The sequence below is a fragment of the Sminthopsis crassicaudata genome, chromosome 1 (genome assembly GCF_048593235.1).
Source record: "Sminthopsis crassicaudata isolate SCR6 chromosome 1, ASM4859323v1, whole genome shotgun sequence".
Lineage (NCBI taxonomy): Eukaryota > Metazoa > Chordata > Mammalia > Dasyuromorphia > Dasyuridae > Sminthopsis > Sminthopsis crassicaudata.
In genome coordinates this window covers 378458305-378480897 of record NC_133617.1, presented here as the reverse complement: position 1 = coordinate 378480897, position 22593 = coordinate 378458305, and the positions used below count along the sequence as shown (strand labels likewise).

General features: G+C 33.5%; 1 protein-coding gene across 1 annotated transcript in view; it reads left to right on the top strand.

Moving 5' to 3' along the window:
- Positions 1-12197, top strand: part of MBD2 (methyl-CpG binding domain protein 2) — a 71715-nt gene extending 59518 nt beyond the window's left edge. Inside the window, exons 6-7 of the mRNA XM_074279394.1 lie at positions 3628-3766; positions 11725-12197. Coding sequence (XP_074135495.1) covers positions 3628-3754 — 127 coding nt within the window. The 3' untranslated portion in view covers positions 3755-3766; positions 11725-12197. The remainder of the gene's footprint in view (positions 1-3627; positions 3767-11724) is intronic.
- Positions 12198-22593: the final 10396 nt, after the last annotated feature.

Genomic DNA, 22593 nt, shown 5'->3' with positions numbered 1-22593 from the left:
TACTCTGGGAGGATAAAAGAGGACAGTACTCCAGAGATAGAAGAAGTCTCTGCGCTACATCAGGCTTGACGCGGCTCTCTGCAGGAAGGGAAGTCACTTCTCTGGACAAGAGTTAACGGCAACTGTCTGGAGACAACGGTTCTCTACAGGAAGAAGAATCTCTCCGAGAGATTTGAGTTGACACAGCAGATCTCCCAGAGAGTGATCAGCAGCTTCTGGAGACCACAGCACGTTACAATTGGCATCCACAACGTGGAACAAGGACTTTTGCTTATCCTGACAAGGACTTATTCTGATCCCTTCAGAGGAGCTAGACTGGACCATAGCAGCCTTTGAGGAACTTTTTGGTCCAGGGCTCTCATTTTAGCTAGTGTCAATGCTCCTTCCACTGATGGCCCTCACTGTCTCTCATAAGCTTAATAACTAAGTCTTCATGTTTTTTAGTAAAAATATCTGCATGTGTGGCTTACACATCTAGTGATCTAGCCTTTCTGGTCTTAGATAGCAGGCCAGTCCCCGTGTAAAAGGTCTACAATTCATTACCAGACTTGTACTTGAAATCTCCTGTTTGGTATAGACCAGCCTAAGCTATTCTGTTGGTGTATCCTAAAATAAGTTAGTGCTATGTTCACAGTATTATATGGGGCATTGAATTAGAGCTACAATAGAAACTATTTGAATAAATGTCTTTAGTATTCTGTTGGTATATTAATCCATTTGGCCTTGTTATAATAAAGAATCATTTAGTAATGGCCATGCAGTGGAAATAACAATAACAACTGTAGTAGCAGCAACTAACATTTATGTAGCATTTCAGGTTTGCAAAGAACCTGTGCTTAAGTTTTATATCTGTGAAGTTAATTCAACTCTTCTTCCCTTCTGTCTTACATGCATTTTCAGAAGTTCCTAAGTTAAGGGGAAAAAAAAGCTTTCTCTTTGCTCTTCTGGTCCATTCATCTTGTATCATGCCTCTCTTTTCACCATCACTACTAAACTTCTGGAAAAAAATGTTGCCTATATTTGATATCATGTGCCTATATTTGATATCTATTTTCTCATGACTATCTCCCCATGTTTCCACTGCAATGACTCTTCTCTTTCAAAATTATTTTTTTCCAAATACAACTAGTGACTTTATCTTCAAATTCAGTGACCTTTTCAATTACAAAATTGACAGCTGCCTTCTACTGGTAATACCAGTTCTTTTGACTTCAGAGATACTATTCTCCCTTTTCTTATTCTAGCCTCTTTAATCACTTCTCTTCTTTCCCTTTCTTTGATTCCTCAGTCTCTTCTTAACTTCTAAATGTCTATGCTCACTAATTGCTCCTCTTCTCTTTTTTCTGTGCTTGGTCTTTTTTTCACATTAAGTTTCAAAACCATACCTTACAATCTCATATAGGAGAGAGATTTATTTGTTTTATCCTAACAAAGGAATAATAGAAATTATAAAGAAGTATTTTAGTAGATTATAAAGAAAAAAATTCTTATTGTTAAGATTATCTCAAAATGAAATGATACCCCTTGTAAGGTCAAGAATTTCTTGTCATTAGAAGTATTTCAGGAGAGGCTTAATAATTATTTGTCAAAGATATTGTAGAGGATAATCATACTTCAGGTTGTTGACCCAATTGATAACTGCTGAGTTTGATTCATGCTCAAAAATTATGAGTTTCTATTTTTATCATGACTTGTATATCATCCTGACACCTCAAACTGAACATGTTCCAAGCCAGACTTATTATCTTTCCTTGTTAAGCTTGTTCTGCCATCTGATTTTACAGTTTCAACTTGTGGTGCCAACACTCATGTTCATAAGCTTAGAGAGCATTTCTGACCTTTTCCTTTCTCATCTCTTCTATCCAGGTACTAAATTGTTTATTCCACCTCCACATTTTTTGCATCTATTTCTAATACCCTTTCCCATTACCCATTATAGATCCATGTTACCATTTGTCTAGCCTGTTTCAGTAGGCTCCCAACAGGTTTCCTAGTTATACTCCTTGCAATTCTCTTAACTCAGCTTTTTTATCCTTGCCAAGTTAAAGATATGATCATGTCATTCCCTTACTCACAAATTTCAGTAGTTTCCTATGGTCTTGCAATTTTAAACTTCTTCAGGATGTACTATAATCTGATGCTACTCTAACTTCCTAAACTTTCCTTATATTCCATTTTTATACTTAAGATCTGATCAAACTAGTCTATTTTCTATGCTTTAAACAAAATGTGTATCCTTCTGTTACCTGTACTTAGAGAGCATTTCCTCATCCTTTTTTTCTGCTGAATTCTTATCCATTCTTTAAAGTCTAATTTAAGTGTTGTTTTCTTTTTTAAATCTTCCTTAATCCTACAATTTAGTGACAACTTTCCCCTATAGTCCACATATAGTACCTGATTTTGTAGTGCATTTGTCTTACAATGCCTTTCTTGAGATGGTTGATAAAGAACCAATATTGTAGAAAAGATGTCAGTTTACACAAGCAGGGGAGGTTCCTCACCAGGAACTCCTGCTACCAATTATATTCCAAATACATATTTTAAAGATTGCATTTCTGAGTTAAATATTTTAACAATTCTGTTTTATCCTCTACTAAGCAATATGAAAAGACATTTCTTCTCTAAACTCTGTACTTCTCCTAGAAGCTAGCTCAGTGTTCTGCACATGGTGTAAATTAGTTGTATATTGAATAAATGAATGAATGACCTGGATTATATTTACATTTACCTATTTATTCCCAACTTCTTATATTCATTATTTTTTTCCATGATCCATGTTCTTTTACATACTTTTATAGTTCTACCTTGCAAGAAAGTATTTTAAAAAAATTATTTAACATCTCCTTTGTATGGCCCTCTATATTTCAGGAGTTTTAAATTTGAGTTCCATGAACTTGTTTTATAAACATTTTATTAGCTATTTTTTTATTTGCTAGCAGAATACATGACATAAAAATAAGGTTAAGAACCTCTGTTTGAGAGAACTCTGAAATTCATAAGAATAGTCCTACAATTTTCAGTATAGATGATTGTTTTAAGAACTATAAATAGAACTATAGTATTTCTGAAGAATTGATTCTTATTTTTCTTTCTTTAAAAAGTTCATAAAGTAGAGTTACCATATACCATTTGTGATTTTTATAATTTTTGATTTTGGAATGAAATACCAAAGATCTCCAAAGTGGGGACTCTGCATCTCTAGTGGTTTGTGTCATGACCTGAAGGAATAATCTAAATCGCGCGCGCGCGCGTGTGTGTGTGTGTGTGTGTGTGTGTGTGTGTGTGTGTGTGTGTGTGTGTAAATATGATAGCTAAATTGCATATAACATAATTATGCCATCCTTTTTTATTTATCAATTATCTCAGCATTGATTCACTTTCCCTTTCCTACATCTAATCACTGGTGGCTTTCTCATCTCCTAAACTTCCCCCTTCTATGAAAGGAATAGGTTATAATCCACCCATGACCCAGGTACTTGCAGAAACAAAATAACCATACTATTTCTTTGTCAAGAATTTAAAATTTAGAGCTTTTAAAGTTGTCATAAAAGTATATGAATAATCCTATAATTTTCTTTTGAGAGTCTTCAATGTTTTCTCATTTTTTTTTAAAAAAAAAAAAAACAGAAAACAGGAAGAACGAGTACAACAGGTGCGTAAGAAATTGGAAGAGGCACTTATGGCAGACATCTTATCACGAGCTGCTGATACAGAAGAGATGGATATTGAAATGGACAGTGGAGATGAAGCATAAGAATATGATCAGGTAAATAAAAAGTAGAGCTAGTCAGCCTGTAATCTTGTGTTAGTTGCAGAGAAATGAACATTTTCAAAGAACTATAAATTTCTGAAATCATTAACTTATGTCACTATATGAAAGATACTGTTCCTTGAATATATCAAATGAATAGCAAGCATTTATTAAACCCATGCTAATGCACAGGATACTTCCAGGTGTTAGGGATACAAAAATAAAATAGGTTCTGAGTTCAGAGAGTTTATTCCATTGGGTAAACACATACACATAAAAATATATACAAAATATATGTAGGTTATTTTCAGGAATGTAAGGAGGGAAAAGCATTATTTCACTAGATTGGAAAGGTTAGGAATGCATCATGTAGGAGATAGCATTTAAATTTAACTTTAAAGGAAATTAGATATTTAAACAGGAAAAGTTGTGAGGAAGCAATATAGAGGACAACAGATGAATAAACATTTTTCTAAATTAACCAGTAAAGTTGAGTTAACTCTTAGTTATTAGGAAAAGAAAATCTTAAATCTTTTTTTTTTTCTGGTACAGGTGGGATAAATAGGTATTATTGATTATGTAAATAGTTAGACACCACAGCAGATAGAATACTTGGCCTGGAGTTTACTCATATTCTGAGACTCTGTATAATTCTTTCTTTTAACTGAAGTTTTGGTATTTCAGAAAATTGGTGGGATTTTTTTTCTTTTATTACTTGTAGCTCTAATATTGGTGAAAGAAATATATATTTTAATCATCCATTTAGTTGAGGAGATAAATATCCGTGTTATGAATATTCTTCAATTAAAATTCATGGTTCAGGAATTGGGAATTGTAGTTAACTGGATTATCCTGTTAAATTTCATTTTTGTATATAATTGTATAGAAGTAACACGGTGAAAATAATCTTTAGTTAGAATTTCTAAAAACTTAAGAGGGTCAAAAATGTTTCACTATGACAGGTAGAAAATGCAATATTTGTATTTGTAGATCTGGAAGCTAGTTTTTTCTTTAAGAAAATTTAAATTGTGCTTATATCACCAACATGTTTTTTAAAAGCACTTTACATAAAAGTTAACTCTATTATGAATATATAGGACATGTTCAGAAATCTGGGCATTTTTCTTATATCATTTCTTACATTATGATGTTCACATTTTTTTTTTTTTTTACTTTGCTTATTCTTTTGGGATACTTATAATTCTTAAGTTATTTCTACTTATCCTATCTTCTCACTCAATGTGTTTTACTTGTAAATCATTTTCTTTTAATGTTACTTTTTTTTTTTCCTTCCTTGATCTTTCTTTCATTTCTCTGTTTGCATCCTCAATCAGGTGTTTTATATTTTGTATTTTATATTTTGTCAAAGTTTGCCACTTTGGTTTCAGTTTTTCTATTCTGCCAATTTATTTCTGTTGTGTCTACCACAAATTTTGCTTTCGCAATATTTATTTCTTTTTCAAATTATTTAGGAACATCTTCTGGCCTCCTTGCTATTCTTCCTAGCATTTCTCCTATTCCCAGAAAGCTCTCCCTCCTCATATCTACTTCATGGCTTCCGTAGTTTCCTTCATATCTCAGCTAAAGTCTCACTGTCTCTCTGTATTTCTCTCCTCCTTCTTCCCTCCCTCTTTTTTTTTTTTCCCCAAAAAGCCTTTTCTCAGTTCTTAGTCTTACTCCTTTTTTCTTTTTTTTTTTCCCCTGAAACTCTTCCCAATTTATCCTTTTAAATTTTTTTTTTTAAACCATGTCCTCTTTCCTGGTAGAGTGAGAACAAGAATTGTTGTCTTTCTTTGTATTTTCAGTACTTAGCACAGTAATTAGCACATAGCAGATGCTTAATAAACACTATTTGATTAATCAGAGATTGATTCATTGTCTTTTATCTGGCTTTGTTTAGCTCACTTGGAGTCCAAATTCCCTGTTATTAATATTCCTGTTTATGTGCTTACTTATTCTCAAGTTTTGAATTTTATTTCTTCTGAGATCTTTGATAATTTTTATATTTTTTCCCCTTACATTACCCTTTTTCTCACTTTCTGATACTTTCTTCACTTGACAGTGGTTTCTCTTGGGACTATACTTCAATATCAACTCAGTTTCCTCTCTTTTCAGGCAATTCACATTTCACTAGAATTGGTCTCTGTCCCAAGTGACTTTTAGGGGAATAGAATTGATCACAGCTATTACCAGGATTCTTTGCCTTAGGCTTAGTGAAGTACCTAATAGGCCATACCTGTTGGCTACCTCTATTTCTCAGTTCTCAGATGGAACACTGTTAATGCACAGAGCAATTTCATGCTAGAGTCCCAGCCATAGCAAGCTTCTGCCTTTTTCTGAGGCAGTTGAGGAAAGGGGGGGAAATGGGAGGAAGTAAATTTGGGTATATTCTCTTACAAGTCTGAGTTGGGCAGTAAGGGAAAAAGTGCTTAGTGTTTTAGGGGTTGGAGATTGTCCTTCTCTGACGTTATTTCATCAGTGTTTTACCTCATTAGAGTTCTTGATATCTTAGAACAAGAAAAAGGCTGAAATTGCTTTACCTTGGTCATAATTCCTGTTTTAGAGAGCTTTGAGAGGTTATGAGAATTAGAGACTGTGCCTAGTCCTTCTACTTGTTAGTCATGTTCAATAATCTTTAGAATTTTTCTGAGGAAGGGAAAAATTGATTTTAAAGATAAAAATTGACCTTACTTATCATCTTGTCCAACTCTCTCCTATTACAAATGAAAAAGATGAGACCCAGAGAAAGGAAATGAATGGCATACCTAGTTTTCTGAAATTTGTTTTTCCTCCCTATTACTTGATGTGAAATTGTAGTTTATTAAATTGAATCCAAGGACCTTTATTATAAAGTGCCTACTCTCTTCAGAGCTCAACAAGGTAAATTATGACATACCATTTGCCCTCAAGGAATATTGTCTTTAAAAGAACATAGGAAATCAATGAGGATTGATGTATTTAACACACTTAAAGTCTTTCATGTTGACTGCTGAAATTTTGTTCTTATTTTTCTGAAAAGCATAGAGTGGAGAATCTAAATCCCTTAAGATTTGACCAAATTAAAAATAACATCCCAAATGGGAATCCTTGTCAAAATCCTAACATCAAAATGTGTGATGTACACTTGAACTTTTGAAACTTTTCTAAGATGATTTTCCTTGTCTTGGATCTTTAAAAAATGCTATTTAATTACATGATGCCCATATTTAGATACAAGTTAATCTATGGTTTTTGAGCACACTTATGATTTTCCACATGGAAGTAAAAGTTAAGAAAATATCTTAGGGCAGCTAGATGATACAGTGAATAGAGTTCTGGCTCAGATGTCAGGAGGACCTGAATTCAAATTTGATCTCAGACACTTAATACTTCCTAGCTGTGTGACCCTGGGCAAGTAATTTAACCTCAGTTGCCTTGCCAAAAAAGGAAAAAAAAAAAGAAAGGAGGAAGGAAAAAGAAGAGATTGGGTATTTAAGCAAATTTGTTCAATTTTTGCATTTTAAGATTTGAAAAAAAAAAATCTGATGTTAGGATTTTGACAGGGATTCCCAACTAGAAAGTGAATTTAAACTAGTTTGCATTTTTGAATATTTTGAATATGTGTATAGGTCTTTGTAGGTTTAGACCATAGTATTTGATAGCCAGAAGAGTCATTTGAAAACAGGCTCAAATAATTAAGAAGAATTCATGTTAATCATGCATCTGCTGGTAGCTGCTATATTTGAAAGTTATTTTTATGTATATTTTATAAATCAACATTGGTTTATCCATACACTTAAAAATTATATTTTTAAGCCTTTATTACTTCCCCTTCCTAATGTCTCCTTCACTCATTTGAACAATTTTTGGACCTGTTTAGTTTTGTATAAGTCCACTGTTTTGGACATGCCTACTTCAGTTCAAGATGTTTGAAAGGTAATTGAAAATTGAAGATTGAATTGGAGATTGAAACTTATCTAAGAGGTTGGAGCAGGCTAGGTAGATCTGAGAATCATCAGTACAGAGATGGTAGTTAAATTCATGGGAAATGATTATATGTGTCCAGGTGACTCATTTCAGAATGCCTTCTACTACCCTGCTAAAAGAACCCAAGTGTTGGGGTCCTTGGGATCCCTGGAGTTCCTCGCCCTTCATTTCTTTCTTACTTCAATCAAAATGATTTCTGACAAGCACTTGGTTCAGCTATCATGTGGGGATTGCAGGAATATCATAGCAATATTGAGTAATTAAGAGAACTGTGGTGTATTCCAGATAACTGATTGGTAATCTAGGTCCTCCCCTCCCCATAGGTATATTTTAGATGTTATATTATAAAGTTTAGTTATTATGTCTTCCTTAATAGCTTCATGATGTGTTAAGCCTATAGATCATAAAAGATTTAGCAATATCTTTTAATGATAACTGCTATATTTGTCTAAATTGCTTGGCATAGGTAGCTACATACAGAAAAACAGGCACATCTCACCTCATGTTAATTTGGATAAAATGATATTAAAGGAATTTGTTCAAAAATACATCATTAAATGGATGATCAGCCAAATCAATTTACAATAGCAGATGATTAAAATGATTTTAAAAATGACATAGATTGGAGCAGTTTTTTGTAGGATGTGCCAGTGGATGTTTAATTAATACATATATGTTATCTAATTTCTTTTCTACCTGTAGAATTAAAAAAAAATAAGAATTAGCTTCTTGTCAAAGATCAGAAAACTGAGATCTTGTGTGATCAACTGATTTGTTTAGAATGTCATAACAAATGGTAGAGATAAACATCGTTTTCTGAATTTACTATGGTCTAATAGTCCTTTTGCTATTACATATTATGCTTCATTAATAAATGCTCATTATTGATGAAGTCACACTGTTGTAATCACCATTTCCCTTCCTAACTGCCAACCTTCTCTTTAATGATATATTCTTTAGTTTTCCTAGGAATCAGTCAAAATCACTCTTAAAATATGTTCTTTTACTTAAAAAAAAAAAAAAAAAAAATGAAAACATTTGCTCTTTCCTCGTCTTGTGGAAACTGCCATAAATATTTTCCTTGATTTTTCATATATCTCTTGGCAGTGGCTCAATAATCACATCTTCCATTCTTTCAGTGTCCAAGGATGCAGTTTATCTGAGTTAAATGACTTAGATTCATTACAGATGGCAAGGTTCTCTTTTTATCTCCTTACTTGTTTCAGTTCATCATTTTTGTTCTGCTATTTCCAGTATAAAGGTAATTCCACTTGGCATAGGGACCAACCAGTAACATATTCTCTGTTATTAGCTACCATTGTTTTATCCACACCAAATAAAAATTCTGTTCCTTTTTTTATATATGTTAATAGGTGAGAGAAATTCTGTAGTTATAGTTTGCTTAACATTTGTACCAAAGCTTTGAAGATCTTTTTAATTCATAGATTTTTTTTTCTTTGTATCACTTCCATTTTTTTCTTCCAGTTATTTAACCCTTCTAGTTTTAATGGGATTGGCTTTGACATTATTTTAAAGCTATTGACAAAAGCTATTGACAAATTATCTCATAAAATTGTTGTGAATAAGGTAGAGAGATGAGATAGGTTTGAGATAGTTTCAGAATTGGTTGGATAGCCAAACTCAACAGTTATTCATGATTCATTTTCAAATATGGAAAGGAGTTTCATCTTAGTCTTCTATTACTGAATATTTTTTATCAAATATAAATAGTATGCTTATCAGATTTTCAAATTGCATAAAGCTGGAAGAGAGAGCCATCAGAATAAAATAGTGGGGATCCAGAAAAATCTTGATTATGTAGTTACTTAGTACTTAGTCTATAAGCATTTATTAAGCACTTAATTATGCGCCAGGCATTTACTCACCACTGAAAGATAAAAGCATAGAGTCTCACACAGGGAGCTCACATTCTAATAGAGACAACATGCAAACAACTGTGTAAGATAGATAAAATGTAAAAAGGAGATAATCACAATGGAGAGAAGGAACAAATAGTTCTAGGGGTGCAGGAAGCCTAGGAAAGGTCTCTTGTAGAAGCTTGAAATAATCTGGGAAAGCCAGAAGCCAGATGAGAAAAGAAACTATTTATTCTGGGCAAGGGAGAGAGCTACTAAAAAGATACACTTGGTAGATTAGGTGTCATGTGTTCCTACACGTCATTGTGTTATATAGTGTCCAATTCGGTATAAGACCAGCGTCAGTGAGTTATATAGAATATGTAGAGGTTAGTAAAGTATAAGAAAACTGAAAAGTTAGGAAGGAAGGGGGTAGGATATAAAAACCAAACAGTTTTTTATATTTGATCCTGGAGGTAATAGGAAGCCACTAGAATTTTTGTAGCAGAATGCCTTAGACCTGCATTTTAGGAACATCACTTTGGCACTTGAATGATGTGCAGAGAAACTTAAGACATGGAGAAGTCTAGAACTGAGATGGCAGGGCCTGAAAATGGCTGGTTATGAGAGTAGAGAGAAAGGGATGTATATGAGATATGTTGTAAAGACAGAAATAAGACATCGCCATAAATAAACTATAAGGGGTGTGTGCTTATGAGAAGTCGAAGATGATACTGAGGTTGCAACTTAAGCAAGTGGGAGAATATTTTATTAGCCTTTATTATAAAGAAGTTTCAAATAGGGGAGGGTTTGGGGAGTAAAATTCTTTTTTGGACATATTGAATTTGAGATATGGAACATCCACTTTGGTGATATTTAGTAGTTTGTTAATATGAGCCCAGATGTTAGGAGAGACATTAGAAATTGTTAAATAGACTTAAGAGTCTAGAGTTAGGGTTCATGATATTTCTTCCAGGGGTTTTTGGATAGATTCAGGTCTGTGAACTTGCATGAGAAAAAACCCACACAATAAACCACCTTGTATAATCTTTAGCTGAAATTTACCATTTCCTTCATTTATAAATTAATATATAAAACATTATCCTGAAAAGGGCTACATAGACTTTACCAGTCTGGTAAAAGGGTTCATGTCACCAAAAAACTGTTAAGAACTTTGGTCTAGGATCTAATTGTTCTAGATTTGGGCCATAGGGGATAAATATAAAGTTTTATATTTGGTTACCAAAAACATCATCTTCAGAAGTATAAAATGGGAGAGACATACTTTGATAACAGTTGTTTTGAAAAAGATCTGGAGATTTAGGGAATCACAAACTCAAATTAATTAATGTAGGAGCCAAAAAAGCTAAAGTAATCTTGGACCACATCAAAAGAGGTGAAAGTTTCTCTGAATTGGGAGATGATATAGTATAATCTATTCTCATGGAATTTCATCTGGCGCATTGTGTTCAGATAGATCTAAGTTGAGTGGACTGGCTGGAGAGGTTCAAGTTAGAGGTTGGAGTACCACTTGTATGCTGTAATGATACCAATTTGGGTGGTTACTTTCAATTATCAGATATTGTGATTCTGTAATTATAAGGAAAAGAATTATGAATAAATAAATATATATGTTTATTTATGTGTGGGACAGCTTATGACTCAGTGGATAGAGAATTGGGCCTGGAGTCAGCAAGACTTAAGAGTTCAAATTCAGCCTTAGCCACTTCCTAGCTGTGGGATCCTAGGCAAGTCATTTAACTTCTGCCTGATAAAAGGATCCATTGGATCCATTAGGAAAGGAAATAGCAAACTACTTCACTATCTTTGTCAAGAAAACCCAGTGGACAGCTATGGGTCCAGCAATCATAAAAAGTCTGACATGACTGAACAAGAACAAAATATATATGGGTACATATAATTTTTCTAAATAAGATTTCTCATAAAGATAGAATCTCCTGAGAGAAAATGCTTATGAAATAATGGGGAAGTACATTTGGGTACTATGCTGCATATAGATAAGAATTTCTTAACTGTGTAACACTTTTAATCATGTGACTTTAAAAAAAAAAGTATATCTAATTTGTTAGAATGTTTCGCAGATAGTCAATTAACAAACTTTATTTATTTATTTATTTTGTTCCTCTACAGGTACTTTCAACGGACTTTCCCCGAAAGCAAATTCCTAGAAGTTGAACATAAATGTTTCCACTGGGTTTTGCTTATAAGAAGAAATGGACCCATGCACTTATATAGCTTTTTAATAGCGTTAACCAATGCATTTTTAGACACATTTTGATGTATATATCTATTATTCAAAAATTGATCTTTATTTTGAGTCCTAGGACTTAAAAGTAGCCTTTTTAAATATCAAGCAGCACCCTTAAAATGAAGCCAAGCTTTTTTATACCAGGTTGCAATCTGCTGGAAATATTGTATTTGTATGAAATACTTGCTTCCCCTACAGTTTTAGTATGGATGGATCAGGAGAACTGAAAAATTACCCAATTAAAGATTATTGTGACTTCAATGTATATAAATAGATTTTTATACTTCTATTGAAAGAAGACGCCTGTACATTCTTCCATCATCACTGTAAAGACAAATAAATGATTATATTCACAGACTGTTTGGAATCCTTTCTGTTACAGAGAATAAATATAAGCGATTCCTTCTAAAATTACAAAATTAGACTTAGCTCCGACCATTGGTATTAGATTTGGGGGGGCCGTGTGTATATTTACTGTTACTACCGCAGGTTATGATGGAAAGTTGAGCTATTTTCACTATATATACTTTGGTTGCCCTGATAAGGGTCCTTCCCTACTTCTCATCCATCATTATTTGATTATTTATACAGTAATCATATACAAGTACCCTCTAGCTGTAGTTTCATCCAGAAATAGTCTGAAGTGTCTCATGTTTCCTACCAGATTGAGTTATGTGTGCATAACTACTTCTGTTGCAGTGAGAAGTACACGCTGGGCAGAGTTTCATAATGAATCAAATTTTGATACTTTCCCAATCAGTGTTCCACCTCCAAAGTACAAACATTTATTTGTTGAATTTCATAAACATAATTTTGAGCAGTTAAACTTTAGAGTTGGGTGAAAATAGTAATATCGCTTGTCATAATTCATTACTAAAATTGGAATAGCTTTATTGAATTATTTACAGACACATTGACATTCATTTGATGGTAAGAACAGAGATATGGATGGATTTGTGAAAGGGAAATGCATCAGGAAAGTAGTACATAATATTGGGAATAAAAATTGAAGAGGAAATATTGGATTTTTACTTCTAAATTTGATGTCTCAAGAGTTCAAATCTAGGCAGATCTTATAACTTCCCTGTAACTAAACTTTTAACCTTTTTTTTTTTTTTTTTTTTTTTTATGAAAATTAATGTAAGCAAAATCCTTTGCAATCACTTTAAGAGCTACAAATTATGTTAGTTGTAGCAAGTATTTGCAGAATTAGTGCAAGTAAATGTTTAGCAATGAACAAAGGTACTGCAGTAAAGTTGGAAATATATCAGATTTTGTAAGCCTTAATTTACAGTCTATTATTTTCCTGATAAGGTTTCAGAGTGGATTGAGCAGTTCTGAGGGAATTGGGCCTGAATAGTTCAACTCTGTTTAATCCACACTATATCACTTGTGAATAAGTGATTTAACTTTTTTTCTTTTTTTTAGGCTTAATCTCTTCTGTCCATATGTTCCCAAATCCTAGAATTATTGAAAGACTAAAGGGATATCCCCCAAAATCAATAGCAAGTTTCTCAAATAAGCCCTCTAAGAGTAGTGTCCAAACCTCTACTATGGTCTTCTTTTCTCTTCCTTTTCTTTCATTTTTGCCTTTTTTATACAGCCACCACATAATCTTACCCCTCTCCCCCCCCATCTACCACACCTGAAAGATGCAAAAGAAATAGTGCAGGGAAATGAAGGAAGCTATGGTAGGCATATTTCAAAGGGGTTAAGAATGGAAATGGAAAGCATTTAGGAATATTTCAAAGTTCTATAAGAACTCTAATTCCAATTATTTTTTCTATAGGTGATTGGAGACAATATGACTAGGTGTTTAGCCATCTAAATGATTAGTAAGTCAATTTAGTCCTCATCATATAATCTGTTCTATTTATAAGAGAGTGGACAACACAATAGATGAGTCAAATTCTTTAGGATCTTTATATGTAAAGGGCAAAGAATTTCTGATGAAACTTATTCATGAAAACAAAACATGTTGAAACTTACATATAATGATGTCTTTACTAAGATTGTATTATGTAGGTGGTAAGAGAGGTGCAACTTTTTAAAAATAAAAGTTATTTTAAACCATGGATTAGCAATCTTATATATTTTTTGTCATTTAGCCAGAGCTTTGCTTTGTGAAATTGGCAGCTGAAGATGTTTCATAAGAATTATACCTGTCTTCTAATTTTGGCTGATGTGTTTTTGTTTGGGTTTGGAGACTCTTGACTTAGGTCAATAATGGCCCTAATTATTGGTAAATAATTGGTACAGCAAATTTATCCTGCTTTCCTCAATTATAGAAAAGGAATCTTAGTTTCAGTTTTCATCTTGCCTTGACTGGACTTTATTATTAATGTGTTTAGCCAAACAAGATGCTAAACCTGGCTTACCAGGTGATTAAAATACCTCTGAATGGGTATATACTCTTTGTTTCCTTGCTTTCAGCCCAGAATCTGGCATCTGGGCTTTTTTTTTTTTTCCTTGTATAACTTCAAGATGCTTATTCAGGTAATTTTAGGTTGAGGTTTGTGTTCTGAATAGCCAATGGGTGGTATAGCTTCTCCCTTATGAAACAGAAGATCAGTTTGCTGGGCGTATGAAGGAGTAATAATGTATGATAAAACTAGAAAGGCATAGTGGACCAGGTTTTAAAAGATTTTTAAATGCCAATTTATATTTGCTCCTCATAGTAATAAAGAGCTAATAGTTTATTGAATATCTATCAATAAAGATCTGTACTGCAGGAAAATCACTTTGGCAACTTAATCCCTGAAACTTAATCCATCCTTTTCTGGAATTCTTGTCCTGGGTCCCCATCATAGTCATTACTTCACTTTCCCACTATTCCAATAGACTGTCACTGCTTCTGGAAAGAGTATGTCATCTTGCTATCTATATGACTACACTCATCATCCTTGATGATGTAATTCTTTGGCTACCACATAAACTATTCAAGGGGAAGAATTAACATCTTTGTATTTATATTCCTAGTACTTGGCACATAGTGAGTTAGATTAATATTTTTTTTCATTCATTCACTCATTGAGGCAGAGACACCTTTTTTGCATTAGTTCAAAAAGACATGATAAGGGTTTAAACTAGGATAGCAGCTGTATAGGTAAAGAAAAGGGGATGGCTGTGAAAAACGTATCAACTACTATGGGCCTCAATTTCCTTACCAATAAAAAAGATGGTATTGGTTGAGCTGCATGGTCAAGGACTTCTAAAATTATGTAATTCAAAATGGCATCTTAAAAGGTAGCAATGTATAGTGAATAGAGGTGACTTTAGAACCCAGAAAACCTGCCTTTAAGTCTTCACTTCCTAGAAATATTGTGTAACTTTGGCAAGTCATTTAACTTTCAATGCCTTAAGCAACTCCCTAATAATATAAATTGCCAGTCTGCATCAGTAAAGGATGTTTCTTATCAGCATTTCTGGTTGTTTTGCTCTGCAAATAATTCTTTGGTGAAGGGGACTTCTAATGAGGAAGTTCCCTTGACTAGTATTGGTCTGCAATTATTTATTAAACAACTTAAAAGAGTTCTAGAGTTGCTTGAGGCTTTGACAAATGAAGTGATTTTTAGAGCCTCAGAACCAAAAGATGTTGGGTGGGACACTTGAACCCACGCCTTCTGTAAATCCGACTTTTATCTATTATACCAAGTTATTGAAATGCAATCTTGTTTGATTGATTTAGGATAAATGACTTCCTTAAAAATGACTTTTCTACATTTTACTTTCTCTTCTCCTAAAAAAAAAAAAAAAAAAAAAAAAAAAAAAAAAGGTATATATTCATCCAGGATTGATTGTTTTATAAATGATGGATCTCCATAACCATCTTAATGGCTATTCTTGTTAAACTAGAGATAGAAGCTATTAAATTTGAAAGAAATTTCTCTTGGGTGAAATAGTCACCAAATACTAAAAATATTTAATAATTTTTAAGAAAGAAAAATGTAGTGCATTTTATTTTCATTATTACTCACTAAATCTAAAAGCTTGGTAGTTCGTTCAATCTAGAGGCTATCGTCTTCTTTCTTCTAAAGGCTCTTTGCATTCTTTTCAAATGAAAGCAACTAGTCTTTACTGTAATGGGAACTTAAATTACTGATGCCATTAAAATTCAGCTGTGTTGCAAGAGGAAATACAAGAGAAGGAAGAAAGATCGAATTTGACTCAAAGGAGCTACTGAGTATCCCAGGAGATATTCACAGAGGTGGGAATATGGCAGAATGCCAAATACACAATAATAATGCTGCCCCACATATTACTTGCTATGTGACCCTGGGCAGATCACCTAACCTCTATTTGCCTTTCCTCCATATATGTAAACTGGGGAATGTTGTTGTGCTCTATACAAATCCTATTGTGTATATATTCATCCAGAATTGATGGTTTCATAAATCAGGGATCTCCATAGCCACATAGTAAGTATTAAATAATAACCAACGAGTAAATATTAAAATTGGATTGATTCTTCACTTGGTTATTCAGAATCACCTCAAATATTCAAAACCAAACCATGCTTATGTTTTTTCCTACTTCCATTCTTCATTTTCCATTCTTCATTCCCTTCTCATTTTCTATTCAATTTTCTGATATGGTTCAAAATCTTAGTCATTTGATTCTTCCATCTTTGCTTCCTAATAAGTTTGTTTTAGCCTTTCTCCCAAATTCTCCCAGTCCTCCTTTAGGTTTTCATTTCTTTGACTCTGAATTATTGCATTTGCCTCCTTGTTTCTCTTGCCTGGTGATCTTTAACCTGGAGAGGATTCTTCCAGCCTGCTCCCACACATGTTTATTTTCATTTCTATCCTTTTTTTTTATGCTGGTGCCATCTGCCGGTATGTTCTGGTACTTCTCTCTCTAACTCATGTTTGCTTCAAGGCCCATTTATTCTATGACATTTTTTCTCCTATATCCCCAAATCTCCTCTTCAACACATAGAGCACTACATGCTCTAGCACTTGATTTGTATTTTCTGTTACATGTGTATCTTTCGTCCAAACTAAGATGTAAAATCAAAGGAATGGATTATGATAATTACTCTGCAAGCCTTGTGGATAGAATACTGGGCCTGAAGTCAGAAAACTCATCTTCCTGAGCTCAAATTGTCTTCAGAGTCTGTACTTACTAGCTATATGATCTTGGGCAAATCTCTTAACCTTGTTTGCCTCAGTACCTCATTTCCAAAAGGAGCTGAAGGAGGAAATGGAAAGTCATTTCAATTTCTTTACCAAGAAAACCCCAAATGGGTCATGAAGATTCAGGAAAAAATGACTCATTCTCATACATAAAGCAAGAGATGTACAATATTTTTTTAAAAATCCTCAATTCATTAACAAGGGGTTACTTGAGTGATATATCCTGGGAGAAATACTTGTCTGAAAGGGAAAATTTATTAATTGATAAGTTGGAGATGGCCAGGGCCTCTAGCACCATGCCTTGCCAATAGTAGTTCCTCTGTGTGTGTATACTCTTATTAAAAATCTACTAATGCCAGGGACTGTGCTGAGCCTTCCTGTATCAGAATTGTTCTAAGTACAGTGAAATAGGCATGGGGTCCAAAACAACTCTCCTCAGCATAACACATAACTCATCAACCTTGATTCCTCACTTATTCCCCTGATCATCCCTGACATATTCATTGATTTTTTCTGTTTTTGGTATTGCTATATACTTTCTTGCCTGAAATACCTTCCACTCACTCCCAAAACAAAATTCTTGCTCCACCACGTATCTTTCCATTTTCCTATGGGTAATTCAAATGTTAATATCCAGAATCTGTGACATGATGATGTATATCAATCTAAAACCATTTGAAGTACTTTGATGTTAAAAACAAAACAAAACAAAACAAAAAACCCAAACAAATCAAAAAACAAAAACCTTCTCCATAAGAATTCCAGATCATTCTATTCCTTCTATTCAGTTCTAGACCCAGTTCATTATCTATAGTGCTCAACCATAATGGTTATACTATTAGATTGATTCAAGAGATTGCTCTTGTATCCTTGTACCCTTCTCTGGTACAAGTAAGTTGTAATGTAACACCAGTGAAAAACTATAAAAGTGGGGTAAAAAAGTATCATCAAAACAAAATCCATAACCAGGAAAGTAGGTGGATCATTTGTTTAAAGGAAAATATAACTAGCTTGAATGTTTTACAGATGTCCATATGATGTCAAAAGACCTATGGGGTCTCTGGGGAAGACCCTAGTTGAATTGGGTGGACCTTCTAGGAAGGTATTACTAAACTAAGATTCTACTAGGATGAAGAAAACATGGGTGGCTTATGTGTTCTGTAACATTGGGAAGAAGTTAGCTACCCAAACAGATGAACTAAGGTTGAAACATTGTATTCAAATTTTTTTCAAGGTCAAGTTTGAGTTCCAGGAAGTCTTTCTTCATAACAAAACCCAACTTTGATCTCTTCTTCCTGAATACTCATAGTTTTTAATGTTTGCATCCTACATTTCATCTTTTTTTATAAGAAATTTGGCATTTTGTTGTATGATTAATGATCTCCAATTCTTTCACATGAACTAGTTGTCTCCTTAATTGAATGGAAGAGATCATATTCATATACTGTTTCTTTGGTATTTCCCATAATGTTTAGCATGAAGAAGATGATCAAATACTTAATTGATAAAATACATTGTCCAAAAATAATGTCATGTTTAAACAGTGCTTTGCAAGCTATTAGAAGAAATAAAATATGGTTCCTTCCATCTTTGAGTGTATAATTCACATTTTATACAATTCAAAGAAAAGTGCATGTTGTATAAAACATTTAATAAGATTGGGGTAAATTTCTCATTTGATGTTTTCCTATGAAGTATGTCCTGCTATGTTTGGGAATCCCATTTTTCTCTGCTATAATAGATAGAGTTCTGGACTTACTATAATGAAGACTTAGATTTGAGGCCTTTTCCTCCCCTAACATTATAACTCTTGGCAAATTACTTAGAATCTTTAAGTCTCAGTTTTCCCATATGTGAAATATGGGGATGGCTATAATAGTAAATAAACATTTATTAGGCCACTACCATGTGGCGGGCCCTATATTTACCTACTATACAAACTTGTTATGACATTTAAGTTAAGTAATTTTACATAATAAAGTGCTTTGTAAATTACATAATGCTATTATTTTCTCAGAGATACAAAAATCATACTGACACTTTGCTTAATTTACCACTAGATGATCATGTGTAATGGTCATAATTTCTTTGGAAATGAAAGAGGGTATAAAATGGGGTCCTTGCATTATACTGAAATATGCTTTCCCTTCTGAATACTTCAGTAGACTAATCTGATCAATGAGTTTGCCTCTCGTAATGCAGAGAAGTTATTCCTACCTGCTCATTCTATACAACTGTACTTTCTACAGTTTGCGCAGCCAGCTCAAATAGAAATAGGAGTCACCAAACCATATGTAAGGATCTCTGGTATTTGCATATTGCTTTAGAAAGTCACATATCAACATTATCTATTTTTATTTTTATTCAAATGTTGTTCAAAAATATCTTTATCTAATGCAGGCCCCATGGAGTATCATGGGCTTTTTGATATTTCCAGTCTTCCAAGATTTTACCACAGACAATCCGCCAAATATGCACAATGGGCTGGAGACCTTCTTCAAGCTCTCTTGCAATTGCAAGAAACCAGTAGAACATTTCAGTGGATTCATCAATCATGACTTGCTCTTACCTCTTAGATCTCTTCTTTTTTATTACCTAGAGGCTTTGTTTCGTTTCAAACTTCTACAGACAGTTTTCAGATGTCTGTAACCTAAAAATGATTTCATATGATTTTAGAAATACAGAGTTGGAAAGTGTTTTTGCCTGTGCCCTTACTAGGTAAGTTAGAAAAAAACCACAAAGCATCCAGTCCATAAAAATTTTACTGGCTTAGAATATTGATTGAGTCAAGGGCAGCTAGGTGGCACAATGAATAGAGCACCAGCCCTGAAGTCAGGAAGACCTGAGTTCAAATCTAGCCTCAGACACTTAACACTTCCTAACTGTGTGAACCTGGGCAAGTCACTTAACCCCAGTTGCCTCTGGGGAGAAAAATAATATTGTCAAATATAATAAACTGAAATTTAATAGGGATAAATATAAAGTTCTTATGCTTATGTGCAAAAAAAAATCTTTTCAAACACAAGATCAGAAAGGTATAATTAGGTAGGCAATTCTTTTGAAAAAGCCCTGGTGATTTTATTGGATCATAAACTCATTGTTAACAATTTGAAATATAACCAAGAAATATAAAGTAATCTTAGGCTATAGTAAGTGAAGCACAGTGTAGAGGATGAGGTATAGATTAGAAATGGAGTACTATGTTCAGGACTGGATACCATATTTAGAGTATTGATAAACTGGGGATTATCCAAAGGATAATGAGAATAAATGAGGATGGAGAAAGGTCTCAAGCTGGTGTCATATAAGGATATATTGAAGGAACTGGGCATGTTTAGTCTAGAGAAGAGGAGAATTAGGGAACACCTGATAGTTATTCACAAGACTTGAAGAACAAAGAGAAGGGAAACATATGTGTCCTACTAGTCTCCATAAAAGAGCAATGATTAGATGCCAGAAAAAAAAATCCCTAACAATTAGGATTATCCAAAGGCAATGGGCTGCTTTTCAAGGTAATGAGTTCTCCACCACTTGAAGTCTTTTTCTCCTTCTCAGTTAAACAGTATATATAAAACAGATTTGCTTTTTTGCATATTTTAATGCAAGATAACTAAGTCTTAGATAAACTGTGAGTTGATTCTATTAAGAACAAAGTATGTATGGAAGAAATTAGATATGGATCCACACTTAACACCATATACCAAGATAAGATCAAAATGGGTCCATGATTTAAAGAATGAGATCATAAATAGATTAGAGAAACAGAAAATAGTCTACCTCTCAGACCTGTGGAGGAGGAAGGAATTTATGACCAGAGGAGAACTAGAGATCATTATTGATCACAAAATAGAAGATTTTGATTACATCAAACTAAAAAGTTTCTGTACAAACAATACTAATGCAAACAAGATTAGAAGGGAAGTAACAAATTGGGAAAATATTTTTACAGTTAAAGGTTCTGATAAAGGTCTCATTTCCAAAATATATAGAGAACTGACCCTAATTCATAAGAAATCAAACCATTCTCCAGTTGATAAATGGTCAAAGGATATGAACAGACAATTCTCAGATGATGAAATTAAAACTATTTCCACTCATATGAAAGAGTATTCCAAATCACTACTGATCAGAGAAATGCAAATTAAGACAACTCTGAGATACCACTACACACCTGTCAGATTGGCTAAGATGACAGGAACAAATAATGATGAATGTTGGAGGAGATGTGGGAAAACTGGGACACTAATACATTGTTGGTGGAGTTGTGAAAGAATCCAGCCATTCTGGAGAGCAATTTGGAACTATGCCCAAAAAAGACTGTGCATACCCTTTGATCTAGCAGTGCTACACTGGGCTTATATCGCAAAGAAATACTAAAGAGGGGAAAGGGACCTGTGTGTGCCAAAATGTTTGTAGCAGCTCTTTTTATAGTGGCTAGAAATTGGAAGATGAATGGATATCCATCAATTGGAGAATGGTTGGGTAAATTATGGTATCTGAATGTTATGGAATATTATTGCTCTCTAAGGAGGATATACAGAGGAGGAATACAGAGAGGCTTGGAGAGACTTACATCAACTGATGCTGAGTGAAATGAATAGAACCAGAAGATGGCTGTACACTTCAATGCTGTATGAAGATGTATTCTGATGGAAGTGGATATCTTCAACATAAAGAAGATCCAACTCACTTCCAGTTGATCAATGATGGACAGAAATAACTACACCCAGAGAAGGAACACTGGGAAGTGAATGTAAATTGTTAGCACTACTGTCTATCTACCCAGGTTACTTATACCTTCGGAATCTAATACTTAACGTGCAACAAGAAAAGTAAACACATATATTGTATCTAGGTTATACTGTAACACATGTAAAATGTGTGGGATTGCCTGTCATCTAGGGAAAGGAGTAGAGGGAGGGAGGGAAAAATTTGGAAAAATGAATACAAGGGATAATGTTATAAAAAATTACTCATGCATATATACTGTCAAAAAATTTATAATTATAAAATAAAAAAAGAACAAAGTATGGCACAGATTTCAGATATAATATCACATCGAATTTTTTGTATGTACATGCTTTCCAATTTTTGCAATGATTATCAATGAAAAAAACAGACTTGAGAAACACTTTTTCTCTTAGGAGGTGAAAATAAATTTTCTTATAGTTCACTTGTAAGAATTTTAAAGTTAAAAAAGCAGTTGCCTCAAAGCACATGCCATTAAAAAAAAAAAATCTCAGCAGTACATACGGCATTCAAACAAAACCAAGCAGTTTCATTGTCTCTTGAAAAAACTTTGCATAAAAATTCAAGACTTTCTGCAAAACTGTTTCTCTTGTGTCACTCCAGTAACCCAAACCACAAATAAGTGTTTTGTGCAAGTCTATTGCTTCTCATTTCCATAGGAAACACAAGAGCAGAAGATGCTTCTGACCACAATTGTCTCCTAACGGTTAGTGACAGCTTCTCTCTGCTTTATTTAAAATACTCCTTTTTCAACCTGTTTTAGTAGAGTATAACCAGAATCCGGTAAAATATGTGGATTTAGGACTAGAAAAGCAAGCCTCAGTAACTCCAGTGGAGGAAAACCAATAACTACATTTAATTTCTATT